General features: G+C 40.0%; 2 protein-coding genes across 2 annotated transcripts; both read left to right on the top strand.

The window, feature by feature from the left end:
• Positions 1-687: 687 nt before the first annotated feature.
• LOC138879767 (uncharacterized) lies at positions 688-1,299 on the top strand. Its single transcript, XM_070159398.1, has one exon. The coding sequence runs from the start codon at positions 688-690 to the stop codon at positions 1,297-1,299; it is 612 nt and encodes a 203-aa protein (XP_070015499.1).
• Positions 1,300-2,194: 895 nt separating this feature from the next.
• LOC138879766 (secreted RxLR effector protein 78-like) lies at positions 2,195-2,668 on the top strand. The gene has a single exon (XM_070159397.1). It carries the CDS (start codon positions 2,195-2,197, stop codon positions 2,666-2,668), a length of 474 nt encoding a protein of 157 aa, XP_070015498.1.
• The last annotated feature ends 12,663 nt before the right edge of the window (positions 2,669-15,331 follow it).

Genomic DNA, 15,331 nt, shown 5'->3' with positions numbered 1-15,331 from the left:
AAAGATGACACTCCTTCGAGACTGAGAGAGTGATACTATTCCTCCCTCGAGGATTTGGAAAAGGGTGATTAATTATGTCCCAAATTCCCATGATTAGGGGAGTGGGGAGGAGAAGCACCATCCTCTTGGGCATCTGTGGCCAGCGTAAAAGATGCAGTGGATGCTGGTGGCGTAGGAGCTGCTGGTATTGAAGGGCATATAGTTGTTGGTGTTGTAGGTTAAGAAGCTGCTGCAACAGGAGCATTGCTGATTATTGGTTTCTCACTAACCAAAGGAGGAAGAAGACTGGGTCCCGAAATCCTTGGACCAGGAGCAACAACAGAGACATGATATTGGGAGTTGGCATTTTCTACCAAATCCAACTCGCCCCACAGTTCTTGGGCATCTTCATCGGTTAGTTCTAAAAGCTCTTCTGGTTGAGCATTCAGTTGAGCTGATGAAGATTGTTGTATTTTTTGAAGCACACGATCAAATTAACGACGCAGAACTTAAAGGTGGAGACATGGATGAGGAATCCACTGCACAAAATTTCCTTAATGTTGCCAAGCAGGGAGATCTGTCGCCAAGTCTTATTGAACTAGTAAAATCTGCAGGAAAGGGAAAAAAGAAACAGTCAAAAGAGATTTCTACTATCCCAGTTAGTGGAGTACAAACAAGCAAAACACTGTCCAAATCCCAAAACATTTAATGGATACCATTATATGGAATGTCAGGTCAGTAAACACAATGCAAGCATTTGAAAGGCTGATTACAATGCACAGAAAATATCATTTTGAGTTCATAGGAATCCTTGAGCCTATGCAACAGTCTCACAAAATGGAGAGGTATAGAGCAAGAATTGGTTTGGCACAGGCTGTGGTGAATGTGTCAAACAAGATTTGGGCTTTTATTGATGAAATTTTTGAGGTTACTATTTTATATAACATGACTCAACAACTGACTTTGAGATTAATGCACTCTGAAACACATGTTGAGCTCATCCTTACACTAGTCTATGCCAAATGTGATCGCACTGAAAGAATAGAACTATGGGATACGTTGTATGCAATGGCATCAGATATGACAGTACCTTGGCTAGTTGGAGGAGACTTTAATGTGATATGGGATGAGGAAGAGAAATATGGGGGCTTGCCAGTTTCTCTCATTGAAGTAGATGACTTCAGACACTACATCAATACCTGCAACTTGACAGACTTGGGTTTTAAAGGAAGCATATTTACATGGTGGAATGGAAGATCAGAGGAGGACTACATTTTTAAAAGATTGGACAGATGTTTTGGCAATAATGAATTGCAATAGACCTTTCCTGGATTGGAGTTAACTCACCTATCCAAAATCGGGTCTGATCATTGCCCAATGCTGCTGAAATGTGATATAGAAACTCCTCCAATTAAGAAGTCATTCAGATTTCTTAACTTCTGGACAAAGCATGAAACCTTCAAAGATGTAGTAAAGGAGAATTGGAATGCTGATTTTAGTGCTAACCCTTTCTGCATTTTTAACTACAAGTTAAAGAAGCTTAAACAAGCAATATCTTCTTGGAGCAGAGCTACATATGGGGATATATTCCAGAAGATTTCAAGCCTTGAGGAGGTGGTCTTGGTTCATGAAAAACAATTTGAAGTCAATCCTACACAAATGAATAGAAAAAGATTACAACAGGTCCAAGCTGAAATGATTAAATATCTTGCATTAGAAGAAGAATTCTGGAGACAAAAAGCTGGCATGTTCTGGTTCAAAGATGGCGATAGAAACACTAAATTCTTCTATTCTCAAGTTAATGGGAGAAGGAAGAGAATGAAATTATCAAGAATCCAGAATAGCCTTGGTAACTGGATTGAAGAAGATCACTTAATAGCAGAAGAAGCAATAAAGTTCTACAAGGATCAATTTACTGAGAGTGCAGTTCCAAATGATTTTGTTATTCTAAATCATGTTCCTTCAATGGTAGATAGTGATCAACATGAAAGATTGATGGCCTAGCCTTCCAATGAAAAAGTGAAGAGAGGAGTTATGGGGTTGAATGGGGACTCAGCTAGTGGACCGGATGGATTCACTGGAGCCTTTTACCAAACGTGCTTGAAAATTATCGAAGAAGATGTCGTCCGTATGGCCAAGGCTTTCTTTTGCGGTCAGCAGTTGCCAAAAAGTGTGACACACAAACCTGGTTTTATTACCAAAGAAAAAAGAAGTCATGACCTTTGCAGACATGAGACCAATCAGTCTTAGTAACTTTGTTAACAAGATTTTCTCTAGGGTTATTCTTGAGAGGTTGGTTGAATTATTACCAAACATAATCTCAGAGGAACATGCAGGTTTTGTGAAGGGCAGAAGCATAGTTGAGAACGTACTGTTAACTCAAGAAATCATTACGGATATCAGGTTGAGAACAAAAGCAGGTCCAAACGTTGTGATTAATCTTGATATGACAAAAGCTTATGATAGGCTATCATGCCTATTCCTGACCAAAATACTAAGGAAAATAGGATTTCCGGAAGCTTTTATTGGCTTGATCTTTGATTTGATTGGGAACAATTGGTACTCTATTCTTATAAATGGTCAGCCTAATGGTTTCTTCAAATCATCGAGGGGAGTTAAACAGGGTGACCCTTTGTCACCAACTCTATTCATTCTAGCAGCAGAAGCACTTTCACGGGGATTGAATTAACTACACACTAACCTGTATTTTTGTGGATTTGGAATGCCAAAATGGAGCCCAAAAATAAATCATCTCTCATACGCTGATGATACAATCATTTCTGCTCATCTGATGAAACTTCGTTAAGACTTGTCATGGAGGTTTTGCAAGCCTATGAATCATCATCTAGTCAACTGGTGAACAAAGCAAAATCAACCATATACCTGCATCATTTAACGGATAATGAGGTGATTAACAAGGTGGAAATCATTACAGGCATAAGAAGACAGGGTTTCCCTATGACCTACCTTGGTTGTCCTATTTGTTTATGCAAGAAAAAGGGGAGACTATTACCAGGGATTAATTATCAAAGTTATGGACAAACTGCATTCATAGAAAGGAAAACTCCTATCTGTAGGAGGCAGAGCTGTGTTGATCGCAAATGTCCTGCAGAGTATCCCAATTCATATGTTGTCAGCAGTTAATCCTCCAAGTTATGTGATCAACAAATTACATAGCATTTTTGCCAAGTTTTTCTGGAGCAGCAATGTGGGAGGAAGCACTAGACATTGGGCGTCTTGGACTAACCTTTGTATGCCTTATGAGGAGGGAGGCATAGGTTTCAGGTCCCTACATGATGTATCCAAGGCACTATTTTGCAAATTGTGGTGGAATTTCAGGACAAAGCCCAGTTTGTGGAGTGCATTTATTAGTCAAAAGTACTGCAAGAAACTAAATGCAGTAATTGTACCTTGGAAGAGGGGATCCCACGCGTGGAGAAAAATTCTAGAATGTAGGGACTTGATTGAGCATCAAATCTATTGGAAACTGAGAATGGGATCAGCTCTATTTTGGTTCGACAATTGGACTAAGATTGGAGCCTTATATTTTCAAGTGCCTGTAGAGTTTGGTATCGATGAGGATATTCATAATGTCAATGATATGATTGAAAATGGTATGTGGAATGTGGATAAAATATTTGAGAGCCTACCTCAAGATTTGCCCCCATATTGTGCAGAATATTAGACCACCAACTGAAAGTTCACAGTTAGATACTCCTTTCTGGATGCTTGAAACAAGGGGACATTTTATAGTAAAGTCTGCATGGGATTACATGCGAAGAAGAGCCAACCCAAGATTAGCTTACAAGATGATATGAGTAAAAGGTTTACCTTTCAAGATATCCTTCTTCCTGTGGAAGGTGTGGAAAGCCAAACTGCCACTTGATGATTTCTTGCATAAACTAGGATACTCCATGCCATCTAAATATTGGTGTTGTGCTGATCCTAAGAAGGAGTCATTACTACATTTGTTCTTAACATCCAATGCAACTACAAGTGTTTGGAGTTACTTCCTGAGGAGAGTAGGAATTGCATTAGATGGGTTGTCATTACATCAAGTAATTACAAAGTGTTGGACAACAACAGTTGTACCTAGATTGAAGCCAGTATTACAAGCTTTACCTGCATGCATTGTATGGGAACTGTGGAAGAGAAGAAACAGTTTGAAATATGGAGAAGCAGTATCAGTGAGCAGAGTTATTTACTAGGTGTCATCTACTTTGCAATCTCTGGTCCAACTGAAAAAGCCTGGACTACGTGTGCCTCACAAGTGGCTGGACTTACTAACAATGATGGAGCAATACACACCACGACTGAAATATGATAAAATTTTATGGGAATTTCCTTCAAAAGGATGGATCAAAGTGAATACGGGCGGAGCATGTAGAGGGAACCTAGGGAGGAGCTCAATTGGTTTCTGCATAAGGGATGAGGCAGGTGATTTGATATATGCAGAAGGAAGGGAGATTTCTGAGGGAACCAACAATGAATCAGAAGCAGTAGCTATTGTGGAGGCATTGAAGATGTGCAAAAATCTTAATTATTACCAGATATGGCTGTAGACAGATTCTATGCTGTTGAAGAACATTATAGAGGAATCATGGAAACCTCCTTAGTATATTACTGAACATGTAGAGGAGATTTTAAGGATAAAGGAACAAAGTACCATTAAGTTCACACACACATATTCAGAGAAGGGAATACATTAGCAGACCACATTGCAAATTATGCTCTAGATGAAGGAAATACTGAAAGCCATGGTTTCTGGGATATGGACTCAAAAGGAAGGAGGATTATTAACGAAGATAAGATGCAATGTCCTTTCATAAGGGTGGAGGTTGCAAGGAATTAGGAGGACAAGGGGAAGGATCAAATCCAAAAAGGAGATAAATATGGAGTGGAACATAAGCAAATTGAGGAGGAGAAAAGGACTGGACATAACTGATCAGCAGAGTCCAATCCTATGGGAAGAGATCTTGATGATCTTCTGTTATACTAATATTTGGTGTTTTTGTGCAGGAATTGGTAATGTGGAAATGACTTATCATGATTGTCAATTTCAATGGGTGGTATTAGTACATGGTACTCAATCCCTTGAAAGAGATATCATGATATGGACTAGCAGGGAACATAGGATCAGAATGCCCAGCTCTTTCGCATGGGGCAGTGTAGTTGAAGCTAATGCACAAGTTGTGATACACTTAAAGTATCACAATGCTTATGGCTTTCACTTCTACAACATTTCGAGACAACCGCTGCTAAAGAACAAAAGCAGTATAATAATCGAGCACAACAAGAAAGACTAATGGGATTGGAAACACATCCAGCATGGGATGCTCGCGTGACTGCAATTCCTTGGATATACAACCAACATGCTATACAAGTGTATAATGTCGAGGAGAATCTGGACATTAAACAAAAGCCTAAGCAGCTTTTAGCATATGGAGCTCGCCAGATTACGAGAAGAGATGGATACGAAGGACAATGTAGTTTTTGTTGATTTTAAAATGCACGCATGCTTCATCAAAGATATGGAATCCACGTAGGCTTCTAGCATTTTTATATGAAAGCGTTCTTCAAGATGTTTGGATGCTGGAGAGTACTCGGTCAAGGAGCTACAAGAGAGGGGACCTACAAGAAGCAGGTGCAAAAGGATGTCTGGACAGTAACAATGGAGTTTGCACCAGCATTCTTTTGGAAATGCAATGGAAAAGTTTGCAGCACATGGAAAGGTAACTGTTCCTTTCCACTTTCGTTTGTCCCAATGTTACAGGCTCGTCTGGTTCAATTACAGAAAAGCACTGGTTGTGCAACCAACATGTTAATTGTTTATTGCTTGAAGTTCTCGATGGTTCAACGAGGCTTTCACCCATTAAACAATAGGGACAGAAAAAAGATTTGAATTAGAAGAATAATGCACGCCTGTTCCTCGTTGCAAGATTTTATTGGGAATCAATTGGAAAATTTAAGCATGCAATTCAATTGCGCAACTCCAGAAAATCTGGATTGCAGCACGTCCGTGCACAGGTATGCAAATTAAGGCAGGTTGACTGGACGCACGCCTGCCTCGTTTGAGACTTTACGCCAGACAAGTCATGGATGCATTTGGAGAACATTCCAGCTCTATTTTCGACGACAGCTGTAATTAAATAATGCCCAGTGATTAAACAATGGCCAATGCACACATTGTCGCGCAGGAACAGGAAGGGCATCGAAGGAAAAATCAAATGAACTAGGCTTCGTTTGGACTGAAAGACAATGCGGAACTACTATTCAGTGTTTAATTCATGGGCTACACATGCTTCTCATGGGCTAATTTTATTATACAATGATTAGTAATACTTGTGATATCAAGTTTGAGTGATCTACTCAATTTGATAATAGGGTACATGTATTTTACAAAGTTTATGCTTTACATTTTGTAGGACATCAAGACATTTGTATTTCCTTTTTCATTAATAAAAAAAATAGCCCTAGGCGCTTGCCTAGCGGATTGAAAAAAAATAAAAAATTATGAGGGCTTTGGAAGTGAAAGAGGTAAAAATTATGAGTATAGTAAAGATATAGAAGGCAAAAATCATGGCCATGATTACCTCGAGAACCGAAAAAAATATTGCTGAACCGTGGGGCAACACTTGCTCGGAGTATTAAATGCGAGGAGACGTGTGTCTTATCAAATGTCAGAGACTGTTCAAAAGGCTTCAGAAGAATTTTCCGCCAAGAAAAGAATCTTCACCAACTTCTCGATGACACAAATATATGTCACCGAAAAGTAGAGAGACTGTCTGTATAGGATAAAATAGGTTCATATTAAGTGATCGAATATAAGTGTGACACATGAAAATGGAGATAGATGGAAAACAAATCGAGTGAGAACCAAGACTGGGAACAACAGATGCAGTTGACATCGGATAAACCCCGAGGGAAACACGATCAACCGGAGCGGGTTGAATGTTTGTCACCAGATGGCATTTAGTGAAGAATATTCCCTCGAATTAAATAGGCAGCGGTTGTAGAGAATTTTGGCATTCATGGCCTGCCGTTACATGTTCATCAATAGTCCTCTTTATTGTCATTTAAGAGGGGTTTGATCCTAGGATCTCGTTTCCTAGGTATGGCTATAAATAGTAGTTTCAACAACCATTGTAGACATACAAAATCTCTGGTAAAACTTATGCTGCATTCCGTTCTTAAGCTGAATACAACTTTATTTTCTATTTATATTGCTCTTATTTTTGTCATCGAGCTAGACTTGCCATTTCCTTTGATTTTAACGCTAAGTCTTATTTTTAATCTAATTTATTTATTATTTTGATTAAATCATTTCGCTTGTCTATAAATCACGTAGCAAATTCAACTATACTGTTTTACAGTTAAATAATTTACCGTATTCTTAATTGATTGACTGGTTTGTCATATAGTCGTATGATTCCACTGTGTAAATATATCAGAAGTGGTTAGCGGTGATCGTACAAGTGTCCAAAGGTTTGATTCTTATAATATTCATGAAACCACCTAGATATAGTTGTGAGCTCAATAGTGATGAATTCAGAATTTTAAAATTATAGGTGCTTGCCCATTAAAATTCAAAAAAAGAGAAAAAAAGAATTTAGTTGTAGGTGCTCACTCAATATTTATCTAAATATTTTTATAATTGCCTATACAAATTACTAAATATAATCAAAGTTAATGGTACTTAAGCACCCAGAAGTGTATATGTAGATCCGCCAATGAGCTCAGTAGTAAAGGATGAAGCAACTGGTTACTTATTACTTTGTTGGAACCTCGAAAATTATTTGAAGTTAACGGAAGGTCTATTAAAAATACCTTTCTTACTTTATGCACAATTATATTGTCTCATCATGCCATTTGGACATTCTGAAATTTCCAAACTAATGTGGGGTTGTCTATGGTACTGTTATTGGTAGATACACGCTATGACACGTGACACGCAATTAGGAGGAAACGTTGCAGCCACCCCAGGTCGGCTGCTTCATCGTATTGGATCATACGTTCGGAGTATCTAGATGCGGACGTCACCTTTAAGATCACGCAAGTTACTCCGGAAAGTGGACATATCGGAGCTAGTAGCCGGGAAACCCCGAGGGCCCAGGTGTATGTACACTCCGAAAATAATAAATCCCGAGATGCGGGGCATGCCCTAACCGCACTTCTATTCGTCTTGCATTTACTCGTCGTTATCATCAACTCTTTCTCGTTTTATGTTACCAAAGATCAACTTAATTGCACTAAATCAATTATTTGAGGCCTAGCTTTAAAAATTTAACTAGTTTAGTCTTTTTAACAAACTTTAGCGTAAATAGTTTGTTGCCCACCGTAGGGACCAAGCAATTATGCGTTTTTTTGTTGTTGTTAAATTAGATACTTATATTAAAAAAACAACTAAGTAATGTGAGAGTTATAATTATTACAAACTGGGACTGTTTGAGCGGACAAGACTCCGGAACAATCGTTACTGAAAGCGAGTAACACAAAGGAAAGAGGGATAAGTAGTGTAAGGGTTGCCACAGTTGCATGCCATCAGAGGGGGTGAGGTTTAATCCATGCTTAGCCAAGACATCTGTGATAGTATTTGTTTCGCGGTAGATATGCCTAAGTTCCTGTCACGCCCCGAGCCTGGGGTGAGACCGGCACCAGTGCCTACCTACCCTTGCGTACCACTTGCGACTAAGAGACTTTGAACATGTTATGTCATACGTTGGCCATGGGGCACATTACAAGAAAATGTACGATGCAAAATAAAAAATTGAATAGAGACTAATACTGACTAAATGTCAATATAAAACTGGGCCGGCAAGGCCGCCATAAGTACTACAACTGACAAGCCAACAAAATATACGTACAGGGCTTACAAGCCCAACATACTGCACTAACCGACATGATATGTCTACAAGCCTCTACTGATGGATGTACTGTGATCGGAACAGGGCCTCAACCTACCCATATCATATCTACATATATACACAAAACTTCTAGACCCGACAACTCCGAAGAACGGGGAGCTTACCGATAAAGCTGAACTCAGGAAAACATCTACTGAGGAAGTCTACCCGTTTGTTTGTCTGAACCTGCATGCATAAAATGCAGCGCCCCCAAAAAGGGATGTCAGTACAAAATAATGTACCGAGTATGTAAGGCAATATACTGAAAGCTGAAACGAACATATAATATAATAATTGAAAATAACTAGGGGGTCAAAGATAATCTGAAGATATGCTCACCTGCTGATACTGACTCTATTCTCTCAATATAATAAGTAAAATAGTTGTCCGGCCTTATAAGGCTCGGTATATATATATATATAACTACTCTGCCGTAGTAGGTTCGCTCATAGGCGCTCGGCCATTAGGTTCTGTATCTCGACTAACTGGGCTCGCTCATAGGCGGTCGACCACAATAGGCTCGGTGTATCACTTACCACATGATCAGAGGTTACCCAATAAAGGCCTACCCATCAATTATAGCTCGATGGTAATGAAAATAATTTAATACTATATAAAGTCTCTGCTCTCTTGACTAGAAGAAGAAAATACGCAATTAAATATAAAGTCCCGATAAGGAGAATATTGTAACTTACAAAACTAAGAAAATATACACAATTTGCGAGACTAGCAAAATATACGTAAATTCCGGGATATGAATTTTTCTTTATGCCTCGTTATCAAACTTGTGTAATGACGAGATCATGCAAAATGAAGGAAGAACTTAGCCTTAACATACCTGGAGTAGGGAAATATTCATATGATGTTCTTGAAAAAATTTACACCGTACTTCTTTAGAACCGTAAAATTTCTCCGTTGCTAAAACACTAAAAATCTTTGTTCGGCTGTTGAAGATTTACGCTGCTTTATGAATATTAAGCTACTTAATGGATAACATCTGATCTTTGGAGTGATGTTTTGAAAATGGGGGAACATTTGATCTTTGAAGTTATGCTTTGGGAATGGGGGGTTGAAGGAATTAAGGTTTAACGTTTTGGTCTAGTTTGGTTGAAAGACTTTTGGTTAGGCAATTTCTTGGTAATGAAAGATTTTGTTATTTGATGATAACTTAGCAAGGAATGACGTAGTCATTCCTTTATAACATGGCTAGCTGCCACGTGGAGATGGGGGTGAGATATTTAATCTTTATCCGCTTATTAGGTAATTAGGTAATGTCCCGTTATTCGGTAATTAATCAATTACCCGCATAATTAAAAATTATCCCAAATTACTTAAAATTCTACTTATTTGAAATGTACTTTATACATCATACTACCGAGGTCATATGGTACCTTGCATGGTACTAGTCCATAAGTATTGGGTATTATTACTCGACCCGCAGTTTATCCCAATTCGACAACCTTCAACGAAACTGATTTTCTTTAATTCTTGTACCCTTTCCTTCACGACACTTACTTATTTCTTGGTAATAATAGCATAAATATGCTAACATCAAGGTAATCTCATCCCCGAGCCTACGTCAATTAACTGAAGACAAAACTTTAAAGTACGAAAAATGCAAGACATAACATCCTTCCCCCCTTAGAAACATCTGTCCTCAAATGTTTACTCTTAGATACCTTGGAAAAAAAATATTTTGCCAGAGTCTCCTCCGTATACTAGACTAGAACCACTCTGCACATAGCCCGAAAACATACTATATATGCCACACTTGGCCTCATACAGCTGTTTATATAAATTTGAAAAGTAAAAAATAAGAGCTCACCGGAGAACCTACTGGCCTGAATAAGGCTGTGCTGACGTATCCCATCTTGAGCCATATTTCTAGTTTGAAATAGGTGGGAGTATCTTGACTTCATTTCTTCCTCCGCTTCCTATGTCATCTCTTCCACATTCTGGCTTCTCCATAAAACCTTCACAGAAGCTACCTCCTTTTTTCGTAGCTTGCGAATTTGTTGGTCTAGGATGTCAATCGGAATTTCCTCATATGTCAAGTCCTTTGTAATCTGTACATTATCCGTGGGCACGACTCTGGTAGGATCGCCAATGCATTTTTTAACATAGATACATGAAAAACCGGATGGATAGACTCCAATTTCAAGGGTAATTCTAACTCATAAGCTATTTGGCCCATTCTTTGAATACTCCTATAAGGCCCAATATACCGTGGGCTAAGTTTGCCTTTCTTGTCAAACCTCATCACACGTTTCGTAGGTGACACCTTTAAGAATACCCAGTCATTAACCCCGAACTCTAAATCTCGTCGCCGCATGTCAGAATATGACTTCTGATAACTCTGAGCTGTCAATAGTTGCTCCGGATGAGCTTTACTTTTTCTATGGCTTGCCGAACCAGCTCTGGCCCATGTAACCCAGATTCTCCAACCTCAAACCACTCTATAGGAGATCTATACTTACGCCCATACAAAGCCTCGTATGGAGCCATCTGGATACTGGAGTGGTAACTTTTATTATATGCAAACTTTATAAGAGGTAGATGTCCATCCCAACTTCTTTTAAAATCCAGCACATATGCTCGTAACATATCCTCGAGCATCTGAATTGTGCGCTCGGCTTGTCCATAAGTTTGTGGATGAAAAGTTGTGCTGAGATTCACCTGAGTCCCTAGACCTTTCTGAAATGACCTCCAAAAATGTGCTATAAACTGGGCCCCACGGTCAGATATAATTGATATTGGCACTCCGTGTAGCCGCACTATCTGTTTAATATATAATTTTGCATAATATTTTGATGTATATATAGATCTGACCGGTAGGAAATGAGCTGATTTCGTGAGCCTATCGACTATCACCTATATGGAATCGAATTTACGATGGGAATGAGGTAAACCCATGATAAAGTCCATGTTTATCACCTCCTATTTCCATGCCGGGATCTCTATAGTCTGCATTAGCCCTCCGGGCTTCTGGTGCTCTATCTTCACCTGCTGGTAACTAGGACATTAAGAGACATACTCAGCAATGTTCTTCTTTATATCGTTCCACCAATACACTTCCTTAATGTCATGATACATCTTTGTCGACCCAAGGTGAATAGAGTACCACAAATAATGTGCCTCTGACATAATTCTGTCTCGTAGCCCTGCTATATCTGGAACACACAATTGACCCCTATATCTGAGAACCCCATCTCCTTTGAGTTCTAACAATGGCTTCTTCTGCTGCGGAACTCGCTCTCTCAACTCGATCAACTTTGGGTCCTCATACTGCCTCTCTTTTACTTCAGTTATGAGAGATGATTTTGCGGTATTTTGGAGTACAACTCCTCCATTGCCAGAGTCTACTAATTGAACCCCCAAACAAGCCAATTGATAAATCTCTCTGGTTAATTGTCTTTTTTGGCTTCTACATGTGATAAGCTACCCATAGATCGGCGACTTAAGGCATCTGCTACAACATTAGCTTTCCCTGGATAGTAGAGAAGATATATTGCAGGCTTTTATAATCTGTGAATATATCTACATGAACACCATATAAATAATGTCGCCATATCTTAAGTGCATGGACAAGCCAATTCAAGGTCGTGTGACGGATAATTCTGCTCATGCTTCCTTAACTGCCTTGAAGCATACACAATTACTTTTTTGTGTTGCATCAGGACACATCCTAACCCGACACCTGAGGCATCACAATACATTGCATAACCCTCTGGACCCTCTGGAAGTGCTAGAACTGGCACTGAGGTCAACCTATTCTTAAGCTCTTGGAAACTCTTCTCACATGCCTCTCTCCACAGAAACTTAGTCGCTTTCTGCGTCAGCTTCGTTAATGGTGCCGAAAGAGAAGAAAAACCCTCTACAAACCTCAGGTAGTATCTTGTTAAGCCTAGAAAGCTACGAATCTCTGTTGCAGTGGTAGGTCTAGGCCAGGATTTCATAGCCTTAATCTTTTGAGTGTGTACCTTTATACCTCTGTCGGATACAATGTTCCCCAAGAATGCTACAGACTTTAACCGAAACTCACACTTAGAAAACTTAGCATACAATTTGTTATCATGGAGGGTTTGAAGTACCACTCGTAGATGGTCCACATGCTCATCCTCTGAACGTGAATAAACTAGAATATCATTAATAAAGACTATCACGAACAGATCCAAATATGGTTGGAATAGGCTATTCATCAAGTCCATAAATATGGCGGGTGCATTCGTCAACCCGAAGGACATGACAAGGAACTCGAAGTGGCCATATCGGGTCCTGAAGGCTAGCTTGGGAATATCTTCCTCCCGAACTCTGACCTGGTGGTACCCCGACCTCAAATCTATTTTTAAAAAGCATCTAGCTCCCTTGAACTGATCAAACAAGTCATCTATCCTTGGAAGAGGATACTTATTCTTAATAGTTACCTTGTTTAGTTGCCTATAATCAATACACATCCTCAGTGAGCCATCTTTATTCCGTACAAACAGTACCGGTGCACCCCAAGGTGAGGTACTAGGTCGTATGAAACCTTTCTCCAATAAATCTTTTAACTGCTCCTTCAACTCCTTCAATTCGGCGGGTGCCATTCTATACGGGGGAATGGATATTGGTTGCGTTCCTAGAAGTAAATCGATGCCGAAATCAATCTCTCGCTCTAGAGGAATACTTGGAAGTTCATCTGGAAATATATTTGCGTACTTCCTTACTACTGGAATAGACTGAAGTGTCGGTATCTCAACATCTGCATCTTTAACTTGCACAATATGATAAATGCACCCTTTTACGATCATTTTACTCGCCTTCATATAGGAGATAAACCTACCTCTAGGTATCGTTGTATTACCTACCCATTCAAGGACTGGCCCACTCGGAAAATGAAATCTGGTTGTCTTTGCTCGATAATCAACTGTGGCATAAAAAGCTACCAACCAGTCCATGCCCATGATAGCATCAAAATCCAACATCTCTAGCTCAATTAGGTCAACTGAGGTATGACGACCACAAACTATCACCGTACAACCTCGGTAAACCCATCTAGAGATAACTGATTCTCCGACCAGTGTAGATACCGCAAAAGGATCACTTAGTATTTCAAGAACTATACCAAATTTCCTCGCGACACATAGGTTAATACATGATAAAGTAGATCATGGGTATATCAAGGAATAAACATCATGAGAACAAATGGTCAACATACATGTCATAACGTCTGGTGAGGACTCTTAGTCTTGTCGACCCGCTAGCGCATAGATATGATTCTGGTTACCACCTGAACTGGACCCTATACCTCTGCCTCGACCTCTACCAGCCAAAGACTGAGACTCGTGCCCTGAAGGATATACGAAAATAGCTGATCCTATTGCTGAATTTGCTGGTTGCACCATACCCCTAGAATCTCTATTTGGGCAATCTCGCATCATATGCCCTGGACGTCCACATGTATAACAAACATCAAAACTGACTCGGCATTGGCCCAAGTGTTTGCTACCACAGATGGTACACCATGGCGGAGCTATGTCTTCCCCGAACCTCACTATCGTCGTAAACCTGAAGCTTGAGTGCTTTTACCTGGTACTGAATGAGTATAACGACCATACCTATAACCCTATGACTGAGGTGGCGGAGGTCTAGGTGGTCGTTCGAAGTACTGGGGCCTATAACTGCCCTGAGACTTCTCTTGATATCAGGCAAATCTCATCCTCTTCCGCTGCCCTAACTCAGTCCTCTCTGTGACCTACTGCCGATGCCTACACCTTTCTATATTTTGGGCAAATTCCTGAATCTAGGAGATATCCATACTATCCTACATGGCAGCGGTGGTACATGCCTCAGTCAACTCTAGGGCTAACCCTGCTATAAACCTGTGGATTCTATCCCGCATAGTAGCAACTATAGATGGTGCATATATGGATAATGAGTCAAAACGGAGACCATACTCTCGAACACTCATGTTACCCTGCTTGAGGGCTAGAAACTGATCGACTTGGGCCTGTCGGATCTCCCGCGGTAAGTACTAGTCAAGAAAGGCATCTGAAAAATTCTCCCAATTAGCGGGAGGTGCATCACGTTCCCTAGACCTTTCCCATCCCTCATACCAAAGGATGGCTATATCTCGGAGTCGAAAAGCTGCTAGCTCAATTGCCTCTTTCTCCGTGGAATGTATAACCCAAAAAATCCTGTGAAGCGGATCTATAAAATCCTATGGGTCCTTCTTCTGATCTATCCCCATGAACTCTAGGGGACTCAAAGAAATAAACTCTCGGACCCTTGAACTCCCAGATCCCTCGCGAGGTCCTGTACTAGCAGATGCCCTAATTTGTTGTTGGGTAGCTACAAAATGTGCCAACAAATGCACCGCACTTCTTAAGTCTTGGTTTGATAGAAGTGGATGGGGAACAAGATGTGCGGTCTCCGTAGGAATCTCCTCAGGTGGCAGAGGAGCCGGTAAT

This window comes from Nicotiana sylvestris, chromosome 10 (assembly GCF_000393655.2).
Source record: "Nicotiana sylvestris chromosome 10, ASM39365v2, whole genome shotgun sequence".
NCBI classification, from domain to species: domain Eukaryota; kingdom Viridiplantae; phylum Streptophyta; class Magnoliopsida; order Solanales; family Solanaceae; genus Nicotiana; species Nicotiana sylvestris.
This window is presented reverse-complemented; position numbering and strand designations above follow the sequence as displayed.